General features: G+C 45.3%; 1 protein-coding gene across 9 annotated transcripts in view; it reads right to left on the bottom strand.

The window, feature by feature from the left end:
• The window catches only part of YTHDC1 (YTH N6-methyladenosine RNA binding protein C1), a 143,710-nt gene that overhangs the window by 109,799 nt on the left and 10,963 nt on the right, over positions 1–22,948 (bottom strand). For 5 of the 9 annotated variants that reach the window (XR_015309356.1, XM_086961910.1, XM_086961909.1 and 2 more), the window contains 4 exons: positions 10,733–10,786; positions 9,810–9,904; positions 8,086–8,194; positions 7,882–7,999 (listed from right to left, as the gene is read on the bottom strand). Coding sequence is in view for 8 of the 9 variants with exons in the window: in XM_086961910.1 (XP_086818036.1) it covers positions 7,882–7,999; positions 8,086–8,194; positions 9,810–9,904; positions 10,733–10,786 (376 nt within the window). In the remaining variant the exon portion in view is untranslated. Of the gene's footprint in view, positions 1–7,881; positions 8,000–8,085; positions 8,195–9,809; positions 9,905–10,732; positions 10,787–11,176; positions 11,267–22,948 lie in introns of all 9 variants that reach the window. The other 4 variants (XM_086961905.1, XM_086961904.1, XM_086961908.1 and 1 more) reach the window with 1 other exon arrangement.

The following is a 22,948-nucleotide window of genomic DNA, read 5'->3' on the forward strand; positions in this document are numbered from 1 at the left end:
AGAATACAGCTGAAAATTGCCGTTATGACACACTCGGCCATACACCACAAGGCACCCAACTACCTCACTCAAAAGTTGACTATATCAGGAGGTTCAAGATCCAATAGAAGTACAAAAAGTCTACTCCTGAAACCTCGCAGATTCCGGAAGGAAAAAACTTACAAACGCTCCTTCTCAGGAATGGCACCCAGGATCTGGAATGCACTCCCTCCTGAAACACGGCTTATCTCCTCCACAGCATTCTTTAACCCCTTCCACGCTGATGACGAGCTGGGCTCGTCATGGCGTAGCCTCCTCGCACGCTGATGACGAGCCCAGCTCGTCACATAACATGCGATTTAAAAAATCTCAGCGTGCGAGCGGAATTCCGCTAGCGCGCATGAGGTTAAAGAGAGGTGAAAGCCATCCTTATGGCCAAGTTCACGTGATCTTTATTGTTGTTTGATCAGAGACTTTGCTCCGCTTTGCTAACATTGGTTACTTGATTGTCTAATGACCTCATATTCTTATATGATTGCGATCCTATTATGCTACTCACTTACTACCTATTACTACACTGTGCATATTAGTCTATTGAATCACCCCCTAGATGCCCCTACCCATAGTTCTCTGTAACTCTTAGTAAATGATATAAGATATCCTTATAGCCTAAGCTCTCCTGTTCTCTATTTTAACTGGATCAAACACTCGGCACCGTCTTATATTATTGTCTATTTTGAGTTTCTATTTTGAGTGTTTATTGGTACTTCCGGATCTCTATTGTAGCTGGATCAAAGACCCTGCACCGTCTTATATTATTTTTTATATGATTGTTTACGGGTATCTTTTCAGCACATGACTGCTATCCGATTATGCTATTGATTACTAGACTGTACCCAATATTATGTTTAGTCACCCTCCTGTTGCCCCCAGTTTGTGTGAAGCGCTCTGATATCTGCAAAGATCTTGTTTGCGCTATATAAAACTTTGAATGAATAAATAAATAAACATCTTTGTAGATGGAGAAGGTAGCATATGAAGTTTTGGATAGAAACATCTAATGGGTTAGTGTTGTTATTTGTGCAATACACAACAAACCTTTTCCACTTGACTGCAAAGCATGTTTTAGTGGTGGGGCGTCTCGTTTCTTTCATGACATTCATGCAATCTGGTGGAAGATTGAGGTATCCAAATTCTAGGACCTCAGGAGCCAAATCGTTAGGTTGAGCTACATTGGGGCTGGATGCATCATCTCTCCATGCTTCTGTGTCAGTAGATGTGGAGAGGTTTAATTTTTGATGCAGTACTACTGAGAGTTCTAGTAGTGTGGTGTACCACGGTTGTCTTGCCCACGTTGGTGCTATGAGAATCAATGTGAGGGAATGTTGCTGTAGCTTGCGTACCACTAACGGAATTAGTGGGAGATGTGGAAAAGCGTACGCAAATTTGTTTGACCAGCTCATCCATATCGCATTGCCTTTGGAATATGGGTGTGGCTAGCTGGCAGCGAAGCTTGGGCATTTGTAGTTGCGGTGTGCGGCGAACAGATCTATCTCTGGTTGGCCCCACTTGTGAAAGAAAGGTTGAAGAATTTGAGGATGAAGTTCCCACTCGTGTTTCTGTTGTCTTTGACGACTTAACAGATCTGCAACTTGATTGTGAACTCCTGGTAGATGTTCTGCTAACCAAGATTTTTTGAGGAATGGCCCACCTCCATATGCTCTGCGCCAGCCGGGAGAGCTGTAAGGAGTGTGTTCCTCCCTGTTTTTGGATGTACTACATTGCTGTCATATTGTCTGTACGGTCTAGTACAGCCTTGTGTGATAGGTAATGTTGAAACGATTTTAGACCTAGAAAAATTGCTAGCAACTCCAGAAGATTTATGTGGAGTAGCTTTTGTTGCGCTCCCCATCCTGTGAGAGATGAGTCTGTGGTTAGCACCACTTGTGAAACAGGCTCTATGAACGGCCGGCCCTTGGAAAGGTTTTTGGTGTTCCACCACTGCAGAGAGCGATGTGTCCGGCGTCCGGTCATCCACCATTACCAGATCTGTTATTTGTTGTTGAGCCTGATCCCACTGACTTCCTAAGCATCATTCCGATTAACTGCATGAACACTCGAGCTGGTAGCGAGTGTTGTGGCTGGAATTCTTTGTATAAGAGCTTGCATACTTTGTATCCTTGTTGGATTTGGGGATGGAATTGCTTTGGAGGCATCTATTGTGGAACCCAGATACTGTTGAGACAGGGATGGTTGAAGATGTGACATCTTTTGATTTACTGTGAATCCTAGCTTGTGTAACAGGCAGATGGTCTGATGCGTGTGCTGTACAGATTGGTGGTACGACTTGGATTTTATTAACTAGTCGTCTAGATATGGGAAGATATGAATATTGTCAACGCTCCGTCCATCATTTCCTTTGGTTTTTCTTTGTTCGCCATAAGTTGGCAGGGTATGCTCAGACGTGAGTCCCTTGCTCACTTTGCCACTGGATTCAAGCAAGCCAGGCTGAAGGCTGAAATGCCAGAAACCGGTCCTCGGTAGCTTGTTTCCGGTCCAGGGAAGGCATGGCTTGGCAGTTCGGGCTGGACTGTTCCCATGAAGGCACAGGGTCAGACTGATTTGCATATGGCCATGTCTGAACTGGGGTGGCAGAGTGGGCTAAAGAACAGTGATGGATTAAACCCAGATCAGTTGACTGGGGGTGAGTGCTTGTATTGTCAACGCTCCGTCCATCATTTCCTTAGGTTTTTCTTAGTGGTTACGGTAGCCCTTAAGGGCGCATGATCAGAGATCCCCCGCAAATATTTGGCATTCGAAAACCTTCCCATGGTGGCCCTGGGCATCAGGAAATAGTCTATTCTAGAGAACATGTGCGAATGTGAATAAAAAGAGAAGCCCTGTTTCTGCTCATTAAGTGTCTGCCATGCATCCGTCAATTCCAAGGCCTGCACAAAGCCCTCTAGTTTCCCTCTTGTGGCCTACCCTTCCGGTTTGGCACTCATTCTGTCTAATGTGTATTTTGTACAAGATTAAAGTCTTCTTCTGTGATTGTAAAGGCTCTAGGAAAACTCGCCAGGAGCTTCCACACTTTTTGTAGGCTCTGTTCGGTTGCCCCACAGATCCTCCGTGGTTTCTCCCCAACAAGTGAACTCTGAAGATTTCGTAAAATGCCAGGCACAGTAGTTAAGCCAATGATCCTAATGTACTAAGCCGCTTAACAAAAGGGATCCCTAATCGACAATTTGTGAACAGCTACCATCATTCTCCAACCCAAAGTGGAGTAGCCTTTGCAGCAATGCGAATCTTACAGCCCGATTAACTGCTCAAAGTTGATATCAAAATTCTAGCAATAGTACCAGCTGGCAGGTTTCGCACACCTGTGGCCGACCTGGTCTATTTGACCAAACTGGTTTTATGCCCGGTCACTAAACCAGACAATCTGGGAATACTCCATAATAATATAGAGCAGGAATATGCAGGGGGAATTCTAGGCAGGGTTATTCTTGGATGGCAACAAGACATTTGAGTCAGTCGAACGGCCTTTTGGGTTTCTGTTCTTCAAATGATGGGATTTGGGCCCAGTTACATCGCTTGAATTAAGGTACTGTATCAAAGACCCTATGCTAGAATAAAAGTTGATAGGTGGCTGGCTTGAAGCTTCCCTATAGGGAGACGCATGAGTGCCCACTCCTGCTGATGCTCTCCGCCTTGGCAATAGAGCCACTGGCGACCCTTATGAGGAAAGATACCTGAATTTGAGGCAGGACTAGGGCCTCGGGAGGGGAAGAACAAATTTTATTATATCGGGTGATTTTGCTTTATGGGATCTGCACTGACCAATATGTAGCCCGAATTTGTGAAATTTTCCCAATATTTGGGGTGCTCTTGGGATATGCAATTAATCTGGAGAAGTCACTCCTGTTCCCAACGGGGAAGGTGTTGGAGTCAAGTGGGCCAGCTGCAATTGCTGATACGGGTGGGGCCCAATAGTTTTAAGCATCTAGAAAAATGTATAACCAGTGAACCCATCCTCCCATGCTCAGGGCAAACTTGAACCATTACTTCAGAGAATGGGCAGAGGCGTGAAATATTGGAGCACTCTGCTGTTGTCGTTGCTGGGCAGAGCAGCCATGTATAAAATGATAGCCCGCCCCAGCACGTAAGGCAGAACTGTTCGTATAATAAACTACCGAAAAAAAATCCCCACAAATAGACAGCCTGTTGAGGACACTGCTCTGGTACGAGCACAGCCCTGTAATGCGATGCAAACCCTACAATGTTCTAAATACAATGGAGGTATAGCATTGCCTAATCTGCAAAAATATCACGAAGCTGCACAGGTTGGAGTGGTGAATTATTGGGTGTATACAGATGGAGATTGCGGAGCAGTGCGACTGGGCGGATAGGTTACCATAGCTGTATGCATGTGCTGTACGGGGGTCACTTACATGTACTAGCAAATCCGGCAACATACACTGTTTTTGGACATATGACATTTCTTACTAAGGGAGATAAACTGGGACAAGAGACTCCTGCCCGACACACCGCTCTGGGAAGGTACCAGACTGCGACAAGTGACCAGTCTTAAGAGCTTCCTGGAGTAGGACAGGATAGGCCTCACCACAGTGGTTGAGGTGTGGGATGCTAATGGGGTTGTCCCATTTGAACATTTGCAGAGAGAGTATCAATTGTCGTCCAAGCAGTGGCTCCAGTACAGGCAGTTCAGACATGCCCAGATTTGCAGCATAAACAAAGATGAGGAAACTCAGGAGGACTTTTCATTAGAGAGGAGGCTATTTTCCCTTTGACCTGCAAAAATAGGTGAGGATGGCCCTCCTAACATCCAAAATGGACTATTGCAACTCCCTTTATCTAGGGGCTTCCAAATATCGGCCCAAAAAATGGAAGTCTCTTCAGAACGCTGTAGCGCGGACAATTCTGAAAATTCCTAAATTCAATCCTGTATTCCATTTATTGCATGATCTACACTGGCTGCCTGTGGAAAAGAGGGTGTCTTTTAAAGGCACTGTGCCTTATGCACAAGGCGCTATACAAGACTGTCCCGTCGTATTTTGAAGAACGGTTCACCAGGTACGTACCCAGCAGGAATCTTAGATCTAGCTCTGCAGTTATGGTTATGGTCCCAAGAGTCAAATGAGCCAACCTGGGTGGCAGAACGCTAGCCTACCAGGGGAGAAAACTATGGAACTCTCACCCGGCTCTCCGCGCACAGCCGGCACTGCAGGTATTTAGGAAGCAGCTGAAGACTTGGCTGTTTCCACTGTAAATTAGGGAGGTCACCTGGTTTTTCTTCTCTCCATCCCCCTTAAACCTCGGACTCCCTCCCTCTAGTCTGGATCTGCCCAGCGCTAAGACACCCTCAGGTAATGAACACTCTATAAAATCATTTCATTCATTCGCTCGTGAGGGTACAGAATAAACTCATCATTGACAGTGTACAGAGACAAAATACACAAGGGCCACTACTCCTCAAAGATAGATGGGATCACAATATTAGTGAGACAGATCATAACTCGCAGGATGTGCTAAGCTTCCTAGCTGAAGGGGCCAGTGAGGCTAACTTTAGAGTGCTGCAAAGGATATTACACCTGAACACTACTACCCAAAATTAGGAAGTCTGAAAATTCCTGGTCTGTCTGTGGGTGTGGAAATGAGGGAACCTTTCTCCATACTTGGTGGCACTGTCCAGAGTGACGCCCATTCTGTTAACGAATTACCAAATCCTTGGAAGGGGCGGCAGGAGTTAATATTGATTTGTCTCCATGAAGATCATAGTTGGGGATCGGGAAACCCTAGCACCTCACAAGATACCAGAAGATTTTGGCATCTTATGATGGCAAAAGAGGGCTGTTGCACATAAGTGGGGGGGGGGGGGGGGGGGGGTGACAGTGCTGCAGAGCCGGAAATTGGATAAAGGTATGGCACATTTTAAAACCGAGAAGGTGGTCTATAAGGGCAGGGGCTGTAAGAAGTAGTACGAGAAAATCTGGGGGGCCTGGGATACAGGTGACAGAGGAATAGATGGGTTAATACAAGTTAGTAAGCCAGAAGTATCATGTGAGATGGGGGTAGGAGGAATAAAAAGGGTGGCATATATGGAACCAGATATAGGATATGAGACTAATTAAGCCCATGTAGTAGGCGAATCCATTAGGACCGAGGATGAAGGGGAGGGAAAGGATGGGTGGAATTTACTGTTGGATACTGATATGCTGAATAATTGCTCAAACACCTTAAATTAAAAAAAGGAATTTTGAAATGTTCATTAAATGATCCCTTTGTCCACGCTTCAACTCATAGTGCATACTCAGGGCCACTGAAATTATGTGATTATACAGCTGCTGCGTTTTTCACATAATTATGGATCTCAAGTATTTGCCACAAAATCCACTATCTGTTGCATAATCTGCAGATTTTAAGAAAATACGTTTCTAGCTCAAACGGTTCAAAAGTTAATAAAAACGCGTCAACGCTTGTTACCGCACAATGGAAGGCCATTTGCAAAAGTTGACTTGTCAACTTTGTTTATTGCTATATTCAAATGGTAAATTGTTAACAATGAGGTGTAACCTATGCAAAGAGTGTTAACAAGTGTAAAAATTACAAAATAATGAAATACTATCACAAAATGTGCTGCATTATCTTTTCTTGTTGGATAATTTAGTCACCTCTGCGGCATAATCTGGCATTTGCCTGCCACATAATTCCAGTGGCCCAGTCTATATCAAGGATCACAAGGGCTTAGTGGGTTTCCATATCTACTTACTGGTGGATTTATCAAGCTTGTTTAAGCAGGTGACAATGGTTTATCAAGATGGCACGGGTAGAACAAGTTAACTGAAAAGAAAGACAGCCAAAATGGTGTCTTATACTATTTGGTCACTGTGGAGGATAGTAATTGCTGGACAGGATTGCTTAGGTTTCCTTAATGTCATGGATTTGTAGTTTGTGATTGTTTTCATTTGTTGAGGTTTTGAAACAGCAAAAAAGAGGCAAATTCCTCATCACCTTGTCCTTAATGGAATTGAAAACTCTTAAAGCTAGAAATGTCTATCAATAACAGAAATAAGAAAACTTGAGACCTGACTTACCAGTCAAATAAATCATCAGTGAGTTAAAAAACAAACCAGTAAACGAAGACATTAATACCTTAAAATACATCAATAAATGCCTCATAATTTCTAAAACTTTTCAACAATATTTGACATTCCCAAGTCACAAAATAGCATATCAGTATTGCAATTAGCTTCTAAGACGTAATTTGTCATCTTTGTGCTGCTGAAATATCACGGTAAATAAAAGCTATATTTTCAAACACGTTTTCCAATTTAGACTTCTTTGTGGAACGATACTTAACAAGCCATCTTTTTGCCGCTCTTCATTTTAGATATTAGTTACATTTTTACCCACAGTCTACCCTTAGTGGCACTATACATCCTCATGCCTCAACTTCAAATCAAGCAAAGAACTGGCCTTTGTTAACCTCTTGCTTGCCGCACTAATCTTCCAATTGGTACCAACTTTTACCAGGCACTGGGAAGTAACTGCCCTATCCACAGATTTCCTTTCTAACCTCATAACCAAAAATTTCGAGAGGCCCCTCATGAGCAGTACAAAAACTATTCAAAAACATGTAATGTTTACCAGAAAGTACGCAAACAGCATGCAAGGAATTCTATTCAATATATTGTCATTTACTACAGCAAAAACCTACGCCATGTCTTTACATACAAGTAAAAAAAAATCATTTAAAGCTAGTGTCAGAAACTGCTAAAAAAAAGCACAAAAAAACAAAACCAAGCAGTCTCTTATTTTCTACAACTTGATAAAAATGAACAAATCAAACAATGGGAAACTCAATACATTAGTAAATCATACCTGCAAATCCAGTCTATTTTAAAGACACCTCCGAGCATCTTTGCATTCATACCCGGTGGCAGTACCCAGTGAATGGGAGAGCCACCATGATGTGATTCAGACGATAGTCTTGCAAATCCTACAAAAAAAGCAAACGTTAACATTTTCGTGCACATCATTCCGGGATAAAATAAAACAATCAAAATGAGTGGTAAACGACTATACCTTGAAAGTGACCACTTTCCCTCACAGAAAATATCAAAATCACACTTCTTGCTGATCTGAAAGCAGCATTCAATTTCTTCTCATTTACTGGCAAAGTTGACCAGACACCCTAGAAACATAGCAAAATTACACATAACTCAATCTCGAAGTGTGGGTTAGGCACGTAAGTAAGCAAACATGGAAGGGAGGCAAGACTAAATGAGAATACACCACAGAGCAGGGAGCGCATAGCAAGTGCTGTCAAAGAAGGGGGGGGCGGCATGACAATTTGATTGATTTAATAATAATAGGACAACTTAAAGATGCAAGAGTAATGGAGCTATGGGGGGGGGAGGAGGGGGGGGGGTGTCATAAAACCCAATTGGGAACGAGAGTTGTGCTGCAGAGGGGAACATGAAGGATACCAGTCGAAACTTCTTGCACAGAGGAATGAAATCTGTCAACAAACAAGTCTCCAGTGCACTTAAAGGAGGCTGTGAGGCACAGATATCACAGTGGGTGTGTTCCATAATCCGCTGCCCCCTGTGAGGCAGTGGCCCCCCCTGTTTTGCGCATGCGCATATTACGGCCGATGACGTAGTACCACGCCCACCATCATTCCGTGTCATCATCATTGCGCATGCTCTATTCGAACATGGCTCGCGTCTCGGGCAGAAAGCGCCCGCGGGGTCCTTGTGCCGACCTCTGTACACAGCCCGTCTCCGTACCCCCCACCTGCAGGCCAGTATTGCCCCGCATTAAAGCTGCTACATATTTATTTAAAATGTACGTGTTAAACAAATTCCATTTCTGACAGCTCTCAGCATATCCCCAGTAAGTGTCCTCAATTCTTTAGCCTTTCCTTGCTATCGGTCCATCTGATCGGCCTCACTCGGACTTCTTCACAGACCCCTCTCCCTTTCCTGCTGTAATCAAATCTCCATCATAGATGGTGATTAACATGGCATTAATTAAAATGAATTTAGAAGTGTTCCAGCCTCGGTCACCGCCCCGGGCTGCTGGCGGCTCGAGGCTGTGAACAATGTTGGCACAAGGACCCCGCGGGCACTCTCTGCCCTTCTCCGCCCCGTGACGTAGGGGGTGCAGCCACTCAGGGGGATACAGTGACTCTCGGAACAGGTGCATGACATTGGATTTTTTTGTTGCAATGGAAACATTAAATAGTTATGAAAAGCAGAGTAAAAACATTGGCGTGGGAAATACTTACTCTACTAATCACTCGAAGTCAGAGAAAATATCAAGGTATCTTGAGCCTCAGACTCAAAAAGCCCAACTCATTTTATCTCACTGCAAATGTGTTAATCTCATCAACATATGAGTGACTATGGCCACCTTGGACCACCAGCTACGAGAAGGTTCAGCAAGTACATCTGAATATCTTGCAATATCAAAGTCTAATTTCTGTCTTTGATAGTGGTCTTTATGCAATCTAGTAGTTCCAATTGTGCGCTCACTGCTCGAGGGCACCATGGTCTGTAATCAATCTACAGTTCACAGTGAAAAAAAAATTGAATGGACCATCCCCCAACATAACTTGTAAGATTACGTTTTGGGAAAGGGGCCCAAACATTAAAATGTGTGAAAATGATACAGGAAATGACATGCTGTCTCGGGCTGCTATTAATTCTTGCATGTATAAACTGAAATTTCACCTGGCTTTAACCAATTAAGTAATAATCACAATGGGATTAGGTTAATTTCAAACTAAGTAATTAAGTATGTACCTTAGCTTTCGACAGTGAAACATTCTCATGGTTGTTACTCTTGATAAGAAAAAATCTGGCATCTTGAATTATATATTTTAGCTTACTGGTTTGAGCTGAAAAACAAAGCAAACAAAAAATGACAATTGCATTTTTAACACTACAAAATGTACTCTAAACATACTACATTACAGTAACATATGTAAATACCACGAAGTGAGCAGAAAAAATACTAATGCAGTTATTTATTGCTAAGTCACTATGCAACATAAAATACGTAAATATTTGATATTCATGTATTTACATAAATGTACAGCAGTACTGTGACATCAAATTAAAGTGGCATTTAGGAGGGCTTATTCGCAAATTATAATCATTATAACAAGCAATATGCGAGGCTGTGTTTTGTTCCTAACATTATCGCTGTATAAGGGTCATAACTTGCAATTTGACCATTGGACTAGTCTAATGTGTGCAAGTGCATCTTTCAGCACATTTGCTCTACATAAGGCATTATTACAGTGCCATATTTATTTTCACTTCCATGGAATAGAGAGAAACATATGCACACATGAAAAAACAAGTATAAAGTGATAGCAAGTATACTAATGGATTTGCCTTTTGATAAAGGCTAAGGCAGAACCCATCCACCTGAAGTGTACCCTACTCAGATCGTACATTCTAAAAATACACACTGCAGATGGATACCTGCAACAACAGCTTTTCTGTTAATTTCAGACCTAATATAGCGCAAAAAACAATGACTGCAAAACCAGCTGTTGATTAGGCACAGAGAAATTGAATTTTAAAGTCACTCTAGGGGCACAACACAATTCAAATATTGAAAAAATATTACTATTATACTAGACAAAATTAATGATAATGGACTAACTTCCCACCTTATTTTAATTAAGATAGTTCAAATGAAAAAAAGCTAATTTTACCTTTTTCCACAGCACGTACAGCAGAGGATAATTTTTCATGCTTCTTTACAGAACCTGTATATGGTAAAAGTACATTTCGATTAAGCATTAGCAGATATTAGACTCAGTTTGTAAAGTAATAACTCGTTTAGGAGGAAAAAAATCAACATTACGCTTACCCACACACACAAACCAGAGCCTGCTGAACGCGTACAACTGTTTCACAGTTCTGACAATTCATTGCTAAAATTAACTTCCAAGACCAAAAATAAATAATTCCCTAGTGCAATCCAAGGATTTTCAAGTGCATAGGCAAAAGCTTTCCATTTGTCTGTTTAAGAGACCCTTTTTGAAAAATGGGGAAAAAATAAAATGGCAGACACATAAAAAATGTGTATCATAAATAAGATGTAGAGATTCATGACTGTGGAAATCAGTATAAGTATCTATAAAAGTAAAGAGTACCTGCATAGGATTCTGATGCAGAACTTCCACTTCTATCAAACACAATTGGAGAAATAGATCTAGCCCTTTTCCTTTCCTTCTTTTTCTGATCTAGAAAATGTGAAAAGATAATTTAAATTCTTCACTTTGAACAAAGTTTGTTGGGGGTTTAGATTACCCAGACACGCTCCAGGTTATTGCTGCTACTCCTTTCAGCCACCCGAGGGCTTTAAACTAACATGGCACATTCCCACCATATCCCAGTTATAAAGCAATAAGGCTAAAAAACACTGAGCTGGAAATAAAAAGCACCCTTCAGAATATGCTTAATGTTAAAACAGATTGTTTTTGCTGATGGTTATCTGACAATTCCTTTCACTTTAATATATTCTAAATCACACTTAAAGACCACCAAGTTGGAAGCGTAAAATCCAATCAAAGAAAGGTGTCAAATGTACAGTCAACCAAGGGTCAGAACATGTTATCAGTTTTCAGAGCATATTATCAAGTGGTTTTAGTTGTCCATGTACAAAAAATCTGCTACGCTTCTGAGCCAGAAAGCCTCAGCATTACTTATATAGTCAACCTGGAGACATGTCAATAGGTCAGCACCAGATCCACATGATTAGATGCAATGATCTTTGACCATCAGACTGAAAACAACCCCATATTGAATAGAACCCTACAAAGCAACCATAGGGAACTGAGGTATCCATTGAACAGAGCTATGCCACTTTAAATCTAGTTCAACACTCAGTACACCAAAGACTGAATTTCCAGGCCCTTAGGAAAAACATAGATACACTCAATAGCAAGCAGCAATTAATTTTGCTTATAGGATCACAGAGATAACAGAACACATTTTCCTGCAACAAAGCAAGTTAATGACATCAACTGGGAAAAGATAAAAGCTGATCCTGGTCTAAAATACAATCGCTTGATCTTGCTTGTCCAAAATTCAATTGCTTGATTCAACAACAGTGTTGTGTCTTATTTACCAAGAGAACCAAAGGTCCTGGAAGAGGGCAAATACTACAATGCAGGGTTACAAATACAAAGGAAGATTCTATTGGACGCTTTATGCTGCAAGGTTTCTTAGTGTTAGATGTTTTAAGTATTTAGCAACCACAACAGCATTTGAAGTCTGTTTTCAATTAGGTCTATCTACAACTGTTTTTTTGCTGTTATCCCATTTACTATAAGTGACAATTTCCAACCAAAAGTGCCTCCCTTAGATTTAAACCATAAAAACGATTAAAATAGCAATTGTAGCTTGAAAGGCAATCTTGCAAAACATATGCACATTGGCAGCCTGGGAACGTAAGCGGAGTGAAAAATCCAGAACATAAAAACTAAAAACTGTCCTTTACATCTAACAGTCTGTGTGTGTGGGCAGCTCGCCTATATAAATTCAATTTTTTTGTAGCTTTCTATAAGATTTTACATTGATAAGTATAGACAAACAGATTGAACGATGTTTTAAAACTTACCAGGGTCAACACAGGGCAATTTACTCAATTAAAGAAAAGGGTGAGTTCGAGGTCCACTCTTCAATTAAATATAACCAGTATACTTGCATAAATGACCAAATTTACCATTCTCTGTTCAGACACAATTGTTCAAATATCTAAGGGAACAATTCCATGCAAGTCAGTTCATCTGAAATAGAATCTAAGGCCTGATGGAGCAAGTTGTTGAAATATGCAAGACAAATATATAATTCAGCTAATTAAATCAGAACCAGAGATTCTTAAGGAGGTTATATATCCAATGAACTGGTTTTATAAATTTGTCTTCTATTTCACACCCATCAGCTTTTATTTTTCTCGCAATTACCATGTCTCCATAATCACTTTAGAAGTCTTTGCCACATTGCAGGCAGTACTAAAGTCAGAGCATTAGGCCATTTCAGGCCTGTTCCATCAGTTGCTTTTACTAATAATCTATTTTTTACTTTTATTTTTGAGTTTGTTTACTCCTCCTGGCCTCAAGTTGGAAGGTGGTATGGGGTATGCATGTTATACTTTATTCCAAAAAACAATCTCTTAAGCATAAATGTAGTCAGTAAGTGGTCTCCTTTTATCGCTATTTATGCCCTGGTGGGTCCTAACCTTGGAGAGATGGCTTTGTACTGCGCCCCAGTTGCTGCATTATTCTTCCCTGTTGGAAACACCTCCATTTATTTTGAAAACATATTCCCCACACCAGCAAATATTTAAATCCTTTCACTGAGAAGCAACATGCATCTAGGCATTCATCACCCCATGTGCAATATCAGAGGGTCCCTGCTCCAGTCTTGTAAGGGAAAGGAACATACTGCGTGGGGACATAGGCATCTATCTCATCCTGGTAGGCCCATACTCTCTTCATTATTTGGCTCGCATCCATTATCAATCCTCCCTCTATGTTCATCTGGTTTTGCAGACCATTGTGCAGCCACGGCCGGTAGTAGGTGTAACTGCAGGGCGGTGACGTGGGTAGGGTGGGGGGTTGTAATGTATGGATTACGGACTATAACAGGTAAGTAAACATATAAATAAATAAAACTGATTTCGTTGTGTGCACTGCATCGCATTTGGTGATGCAGCGCACACAACGAAATTCGGCTCCGCGTCCGTCGTCCGCAGCGCCGGAATGATGGCGGAGTACTTAGACGCCGCCCATGCGCGCTGACGTCAGTTCTGATACACAGCTTTTCCGCGCCAGATACGCAGAGCCATGATAGAACCAACACTGGTGCCATGAAACTAGGGCCCTGAAAGGGGATGACCTTAACGCTAGATATCGGTTCGCAGAACGGGGAGGACGGGTGGGTCGGTAAGGAATCTATCACTAACTAATGTCTCTTACAGATATATCGTTACACAAGTAGTAACTTGTGCATCTGAAAGAGACACGTTAGTGATAGATTTCTTACCTTAGAATAGATAGCCCAGCAATACCAACCCCGGTGGTGGGTCTACGAACCAATAATCACACCAGAAAGTCCTGGAGGACAGAACGGCTAAAGAACCATCCCTCCGGACTTGGCTGTCCAGGCAATAGTGTCTTGCAAACGTGTGCAGCAAGGCCCACGTAGCTGCCTGGCAAATGTCCTGCAAAGGCACTCCTCGGCCCAGGGCATTGGTAGTCGCCATGGCCCGAGTGGAATGAGCCCTTAGTCCAACAGGGGGTTCCTTTTTAGCCAAGGAGTAACACGCCTGGATACACAAGATGATCCATCGCAAGATGGTCCGCTTGTGCAGCGCCTTTCCCTTCTTAGCGCCCACGTAACCAACAAAGAGTTGGTTATCCACCCGGAACTGGCGTGTGCGATTCAGATAGTACGAAAGCGCACGGTTTAGGTCCCGACGGTGGAGCCTCTCTTTCGAGGGATGCGGAAAGAAGGTGGGCAAGGTAATGGACTGCCGTGACAACCTGGGCAGGAAAGAGGGTCTCGCACGCAACACAACCTTGTCCGGATGGACAGAGAGGAAAGGAGGTGTAGAAGAAAGAGCCTGGAGCTCACTCACTCTCCTGGCAGAAGTGATGTCAACCAGGAAAGCAGTCTTCAAAGTAAGAAGACGGAGAGGGCAGTTATGGAGCGGCTCAAAGGGAGCACACATTAGGTAAGTACAAGATTCAAGTCCCACTGGGGCATCACGAAAGGAACAGGAGGAAACAGGTGTATGATGCCCTTCAAAAACCTATTTACAATTGGGGGCTTGAATAAGGAAGGCTGATCAGGCAGCCTTAAGAAGGCAGAAAGGGCAGAAAGGTAGCCCTTGATAGTGCCCAGAGCTGAGCCCTGCTGGGCAAGAGAAAGAAGGAAGAGGAGAACCTCAGAAAGGAGTGCTGAGAGTGGATCCATAGCCTTTGCTGTGCACCATGCCACAAATCTGTTCCACCTGCAGGCGTATACCGACTTTGTGGAGGGACGCCTGGCTGCCAGAATGACATTACAGACTTCGGGAGGCAAGTCAAATGGCCTCGACTGTCGCCGCTCAATCTCTAAGCTTGTAGGTGGAGACTGGACAGGTTCGGGTGGAGGACCGTCCCCTGCTGCTGCGACAGAAGGTCCTCCCGTAGAGGCAGACGAATCGGGGGATCGACTGACATGCTGAGTAGCTCGGGATACCAGTATCTTCATGCCCAGTCCGGAGCCACAAGGATAACCTGGGCCCGGTCGCTCCTGATCTTCTTCAGCACTCTGGGCAGAAGTGGTATAGGCGGAGAGGTGTGCAATAGACCGCAACTCCACTCGTGACGAAAAGCGTCTCCGAGCGAGTGCCGCCTTGGAAATTCCGATGCACAGAACTGATGACATTGCGCGTTCTCTTCTGTGGCGAATAGATCTAACCAAGGCTCTCCCCACTGCTGAAAGAGGCCTTGCGCCACGTCAGAGTTCAGACGCCATTTGTGATCCATCATGCACCGACGGCTGAGTTCGTCCGCCCTGGCATTCAGAGAACCTGCCAGGTGTTGAACCACCAGTGCCAGAGGCGGAGAGCCTCCTGGCATAGGGTCCACGACCCCACCCCGCCCTGTTTGTTGCAGTACCACATGGCGGTGGTGTTGTCCGTGAACACCTGCAAAACACTCCACCGGACAGAGGGGAGGAATGCCTTCAGTGCAAGTCGGATCGCCCGCAGCTCCAGAAGGTTGATGTGGACCTGGGATTCCGCCGGAGACCAGAGACCTCTGATCTCCGCCTCTCCAATGTGGACCACCCAGCCCAGGAGGGACGCGTCCGTCATAACTACGTGCTCCGGGTGGGGTAGGGATCTGCCACTGACCCAATCGCCGTCTGTGAGCCACCACTGCAACTGTCTTGCAGTGCCCTCCGAGATGAAGACATGGTCGGACAAGTTGCCCTGATGCTGGGCCCACTGAAACTTCAGGTCCCACTGCAGAGCCCGCATCCGCCACCGGGCGTGATGCACCAGAAGGATGCAGGAGGCCATCAGCCCCAGCGTCAACCTGACCGAGACTCGGGATAAAGGCTGAAAGATCCGAATCAGAGTCTGAATATCCCAAACTCGCTGTTCGGGAGGATAAACCCGAAACTGCGCTAAGTCCAGAACCGCTCCAATGAAGAGGAGCTTCTGAGAGGGACACAGGTGTGACTTCGGCACGTTGATGGAGAACCCCAGCAGGTGCAGGAGATCGGCCGTAGTCTGGAGGTGGCTGACGACTGTCTGGGGTGAGCCCGCCTTCAACAACCAGTCGTCGAGGTAGGGGAAGACTGACACCCCTAACCTGCGCAGATGGGCTGCGACCACCGCCATCACTTTCGTGAACACCCGTGGGGCGCTGGTAAGGCCGAAGGGGAGCACGGTAAATTGAAAGTGCTCGTGGCCTACCATGAACCGGAGGTAACGCCGGTGGGCCGGCAGGACGGGGATGTGAAAATAAGCGTCCTGCAAGTCCAACGCTACCATCCAGTCTCCGGGGTCCAGGGCAGCTGACTTCCTCTTACAGAAGTTGCAAGTGATCCCCCGACACGCGGTGGAATTGCGGTGGCATGGCTGGAGGGGTCGCCTCGAAGGGGAGGGAGTAGCCCCTTCGGACGATTTGCAGCACCCACCTGTCCGACGTGACAGTGCGCCAGTGGAAGAGGTGATGGTGAACCCTGCCCCCCACTGGTGTCACATGGGCCTGAAAGCACGGACTAGGAGGGTTTTGAGGCAGGTGCTGCGGGGGAAGGTGTGGACTGGCCTCACCGTTGTCCCCGACCGCCGCTACGGCAGTTTCCACGGCCGCCACCGCGCTGTTGAACATTCTGCGGCGCGTGGCTGGCAGCACGTGTGGGGGCGCCCCTTCCGTGGCCACGAAAGGAGCGAAAGGCACCCGTTTGCTGGCGTGGGGCCGAGAGGCCCAAGGACTTGGCCATAGCCCTGGAGTCCTTAAAAACGCTCAAGCGCATGGTCTGCCTTGTCGCCAAAGATACGACGGCCATCGAACGGCATGTCCAGAAGAGTGGCCTGGACATCGGCCGAAAAGTTGGCGGACCTCAACCAGGCGTGGCATCGAACCGCCATCGTCGTTGCCATCGCCCTGCCCAGTGAGTCCGTGGTATCCAGCCCACACCGGATGGAATACCGCGCTGCATCTCGACCCTCCGCAAGGGCTTGGGTGAGTTTTGCCCGGGCCTCCTCCGGACATTGTGGCAGCACGTCCGCAACCGTGTCCCACAGGGTGTGGGTGTAGCGGCCCAAGAGGCATGCAGTATTGACTGAGGTACCGCTCGATCTCCTCAGGCGTCGCGCCATGCCCAGGGACCCAAAGGTGAGGGGCAGGTGGCGACGTCCGCGACTCCGTCGAAGCCGCGTGGGTGGTATCAACCGAACCCCCGGCCGCATCGCTTGAGCGTCGGGGTGGGTCGGAGGAACGATGATGTCTCTCCGACCTCTCATGCCTCTTACCTGAGGACTTGGATCCTGACGACCGATGTCCACTCCCCGAGCTGCGAGGGCTCAGACCCCGCGACCGGACCCATCAACCTCCTGTGGGACCGGGAGCGGCGCGGGCCGACTGCCGGAGGTCCAGTCGCTTGCGGGACCGCTCCCACCTAGCTCAGCAGGTGCGGTTGTCGAGGCCTAAACACTTGAGACACCGGCGATGGGGGTCGGTAACCGACATCAGTCGGTCGCACTTGGAACAGGGTTTAAACCCGGGCATCTCTACCGGCACCGTTGGAGTCGAAGGCTCAAGTAGAGAAATGATCAAAAAGTTTAGTCAAAAAAGACTAAGGGGTAGAGCTTCTCCGGATCTGCGCTAGTTGGCGTGGAAAAAAGAAGAACTGACGTCAGCGCACATGGGCGGCGTTTAAGTACTCAGATGACGTCATTCTGGCGCTAACAACGCGGACGCGGACGACGCCTGCCGGCGAGCAGGGGTATTGCTAAGCAAAATTTTCCGGATCCAGTCTGACGCCTGGGGATATTCTAAGGTAAGGAATCTATCACTAACTTGTCTCTTTCAGATATGCTTTCATTTAATGCTGTGTCAGCAATGGCATCATATTTGGCTAACTTAGTATTAGCTCCTGTGTATGCGTCACATTTTATTACCGCTATCCTGGTGTATAATAGTATTGCTTTTAACAAGATCCTTACTAAAGGACCATTTTTAATAAGGCGCCCTGCTTCTGTTATGCATCCGTGGTACTTCCACAGCTGGCCACAAATAAGAACTGCAAAGCATAATGTGAGTCAGTTTAAATGTTAACAGTTTTACCCTGGCCTAGTATTCATGCTTTTGTCACAGCACAGCCTCTTCCTCCAGTCTTACATGCTCCCACAGCAGAGCTATCCCTCAGGTTACAAAGCCTCTTTCCTCCAGTCTTGCAGGCTCCCACAGCAGAGCTCTCCCCCAGGTTACTCGTCCTCATTTTATCTAGTGGAGCAAGCATGCTCTTTGCCCAGCTCCCCTCTCCTGTCTTAGTCTCACAGCAGAGCTTTTCCTCAGGTTACACAACACTTCTAATTCGGAAAATATATTTAGGTACTTCACATAATTAAAAGTGCATTAATTCATAAATCCATCCCAGGAATCTGAGCGATTGGTGCTCTGTGCTCTTTTGTGAATGTCACCAGTAAATTATTTAATTGCCTCAAATTGTAAAGCGCTCTCTATCCTTCGGGATCAAGTTTGCGCTATATAAAACTTCATAAACAAACAAAAAAAATAATAATTCAGGCTTGCAACTAAATGCACCAACATGTATCTGGTTCCAAAAGAGGCACAAGCATCAAACCCCTGGGTACTTTGTTCAAGGGGTGATAAATGTGTCCATGGGGTGAAGTGTGGCGCGGCTGACTCTGGAGCTCGTTGTTCGATCCCCGGCAGCAGCTCAGAATCACGTGACTCTGGGCAATAGCTCGCTTAATTTCCCCAACTGCCACTGCCACTTGGATACCCTTAGGGGTGACAAGTCTCGCTTTACAAAACTGAAATTATTATAATAAATATTTTAAGATGGCTGCCTTCAAAGGTCCCACTGCGGGAGGAAGAAACCCTTTCAAATATTATGTTAATTTTCATAACCACATTCACAGTAGAGTTCAACCAAAATGGGATCCTCAAACCAAGGTCAGTGAAAGCACTGAAGCAGAACGTATTTCTAAGGCAAACTAGAACAACTTGGTGGAAAATTAATGCAAACGGCTAAATTTAATGGGAAGACTACATCGATGACCAAGAGTAAGACAGTCAGTATATACTAAAGTATATACAAGAGGTCTTGACTGCTCGACCTAAAAAATGAACTTAAGCTCTTTGTTCTACTCTGTCGACAGTCCCCCTGTGGAGCATTTTGTCAGACATGTGAGTGGAACAGTATCTAGTAGATTTCTTGAGGCAAAACCACAATAATATTACGGCTAGTGTGAGATATAGGCCAGGTGGTACACAGCAGTCTTTAATTTGCCACGGGGCATGCAACAGGGCTGTGTGATGGCCTTGTTCCTGTTTCTCTGTGCATTAATGGGTTGGAGAAGCGGGTGGTGGACCTGCGAGTAGGTAGCCATAGCGTCCCTGCTTTAATCTATGCCGACGACACATTCTTGACCATCAGGAATGCAAATGGGCTGCAGCGCTTACTGGACTGTTTCTCTAAATACATGCCAAGTCTTGATTTTAGGGTGAACCACTCAAAAACCCATTTCATGGTCTATGAGGCAAAACGAAAAGAAACCAGTCTTCACAGCGTGCAGAGTATGTGCTGTTCCTACATTCACTTATTTAGGGGTTCTCTTTGACAATTGTCTTACATGGAGATCTTTGAAGATTAGAAGAGTGGTCCCCTTTTCAAAAACGGTGGAGGCAGTGTTCAACTTTGCCAGTATACGCAGTGTTTTACTTTGCCAGTAGACTGGGAAAATAGCCTGTCAAGGAACTTATAGTCATCTATAAGTCCAAATGTTTTGTGGTTCTTCATATGGGTCTGGGCCATTGGTGACTAAGGGGGCTTGAATACTGTAGAGAATGGCTTACTTAAGAGGCTGCTCTCTTTCACCCCTAGCACAAGTTCATTTATTTGCCACCTTGAGGCTGGGCTAGGCTTTATTGAAGATTTTATACAAATGCAGCCTCTGTTACTGTGGCTACCTTAGAAGCACAGTCCTTACAGTGCTATCCTTGCAGATGGTTTGCACCGGGACCGCTGCATGGGCATTCCCTGGTTAAAGTTTATCCATCAAACATCCCAGAGCGTGAAATTCGATTAAGTGTTTAGGAGCCTAAGCACTCTCAAAGTAAGCTTTGCTGAAGACCACATTTTTATCCCCCTGTGGAGACCACAGGCTACAAAGGAAGGTCCAGATATATGCTGAGATCCCGACTAACCAAGATACTGCTCCATACTTAATGCGAGTGGTGAATCGAATTCAACTGTTTTAGCTGGCATAGCACTGTTCACTTCTTGGTGGCCTCTGAGATCAAATGCCTCTATTTCAAGAGCTTACCTGTTTGCCCCTGTGATGGCCATTCGACCCAAAGCATGCTGCATTTTAAATTATTTTGCACAGAGCATCTGAACCAATCAAACACTCACACTCAGTCAACAGATTTGGGTTTAATCAATCACTGTTCTTTAGCCCAGTCCCTCACAACCCCCTTTTGTACCTCTTTGTTCGCCATAAGTTGGCAGGGTATGCTCAGACGTGAGTCCCTTGCTCACTTTGCCACTGGATTCAAGCAAGCCTGGCTGAAGACGGCTGTAATGCCAGAAACCGGTCCTAGGAAGCTTGTTTCCGGTCCATGAGGCACAGGATCAGACTGATTTGCATAAGGCCATGTCTGAACTGGGGTGGCAGAGTGGGCTAAAGAACGGTGATGGATTAAACCCAGATCTGTCTTTGTTCGCCATAAGTTGGCAGGGTATGCTCAGACGTGAGTCCCTTGCTCACTTTACCACTGGATTCAAGCAAGCCTGGCTGAAGACGGCTGTAATGCCAGAAACCGGTCCTAGGAAGCTTGTTTCCGGTCCACGGAAGGCATGGCTCGGCAGTTCGAGCTGGACTGTTCCCATGAGGCACAGGATCAGACTGATTTGCATAGGGCCATGTCTGAACTGGGGTGGCAGAGTGGGCTAAAGAACGGTGATGGATTAAACCCAGATATGTTGACTGGGTGTGAATAGTTCAGATGCTCCGTCCATCACCACCCCCTTTTGTAACTGGAATATACTGACCACTTTTTGCCATTTCAGAGGCTAAAATCGATTAAACTCATTTCATGGTCTGGTTCTGGACTGTGCGTAAAGTACTCCAGACAGATATAGACTTTCTACGCTTGAGACCAGCACTTCGCTCTCCTGGTGCTTGATTTGGCTTGTTTCATCCTTGTTTAGGTAAAGTAACTTATAAAAATAAGATAACCACCTACGAGGATCCCGCCAGATTGAAGTCCTTTCTCTGACCTGCAAGACAGACACTATGGATAGATCTGAATCCTCTAAATCAAACCTTTTCAAGTTCTCATTGATGGTCTCAGTCACTCAAATAAAAAAAATCTTTGTTAACCATGTTGTAACTCAGTTATATTTCTGTGCTTTAGAATTATTGTAGTTATTGCTCTGACACTTTCTCCCACAGGTACTGTACTCTAATTTGCACCTGTCTCATGCGCTGCAATCCTCCTTGGGCCCCATCCACTTGAGTTCGGACGTGTTACTATTACCACCCCCCCCCCTTCAAAAAAAATTATTCTTAGGAATTTTTAGGTATGATTTACTCTCTCTCTCATTAGTGCTCTTTTCCCACTCCGTATAACTATTTTACTACTCTCCCTTACCCTTTATTTTTCTTACTGTCCCTTTTTAATTGCTCACCTGATTGTCTGACTTGAGCCTTTTCTTTGTATTTTTAATATGTCTCAAAAAATTGTATCTTGGAATGTCGCAGGTTTAAATTCTCCAATGAAGCGCCAAAGTGTCTCGACCCATTTGTCAAAACAAGGGGCCAGCATAGAATAGGTGGCCGGAATTGCAGCGAGTCCCGTCTGTGTTATGAGCAGGCCGGTGGCCGCGATGTTCCTGGGTCCAGGGGCGAGGGCAGTGAATGAGTAATCTGGAAAGAGGATTGCTAAGGCAGGGGTGGGTTGGGAAGGACAGCGCCTGAGTAAATCTGAGCGGCTGGGTGCAACGAAGGCTCGATGTGGTCGGACGGCTCGCAGTAAATGGGAGCAAGGAGCTGCCATCGCGGCCGCCGGCCTGCTCATAACAGACGGGACTCGCTGCAATTCCGGCCACCCACCTAGACTACTCAGCAGCCCGCCTTTATATGTACAAGCACTTCCTGAACCCGACAACCCTGTCCTGAAGACGATCCCGACTCACGGGAATCGAAACGCCGTCGACATCATAGCGCAACTCTATGGCGCATCAAACGTTTTTGGCTCCTGAAAAATGTTGAAATTATGACTAAAGTGACTAAAACTAAGTCTTGCTGAGCCAACACTGTATATTTCTTTGTCACCTTGCGCCGTTCACGTTCAGCACTTGCATCATCACCTTTCACCAATTGTATATATCACTATTCACCAAGTGCCTTCGGGTTGTCACATGATTCCCTCTGTGCAGTGCTGCCTAACTATTTCCATGTGGAACGCCCTTTTTGAATTGGTGAATTACAAGCTCTTAAACAGCATGAGTCTCCTTGTTTCTTTCTTATGTAATGATGACTGCATACATCATTGAACTGCCTTAAATTGATACCTGTTGGGAATTGTTTCTTATACACAAACTCTACACTTTATGCAGCATCAAAACATTCAGGCTGCAATGGCAGTAGTGCATATTTGTGGTGAGAG

The sequence above is a fragment of the Lissotriton vulgaris genome, chromosome 3_1 (genome assembly GCF_964263255.1).
Source record: "Lissotriton vulgaris chromosome 3_1, aLisVul1.2, whole genome shotgun sequence".
Classification (NCBI taxonomy): domain Eukaryota; kingdom Metazoa; phylum Chordata; class Amphibia; order Caudata; family Salamandridae; genus Lissotriton; species Lissotriton vulgaris.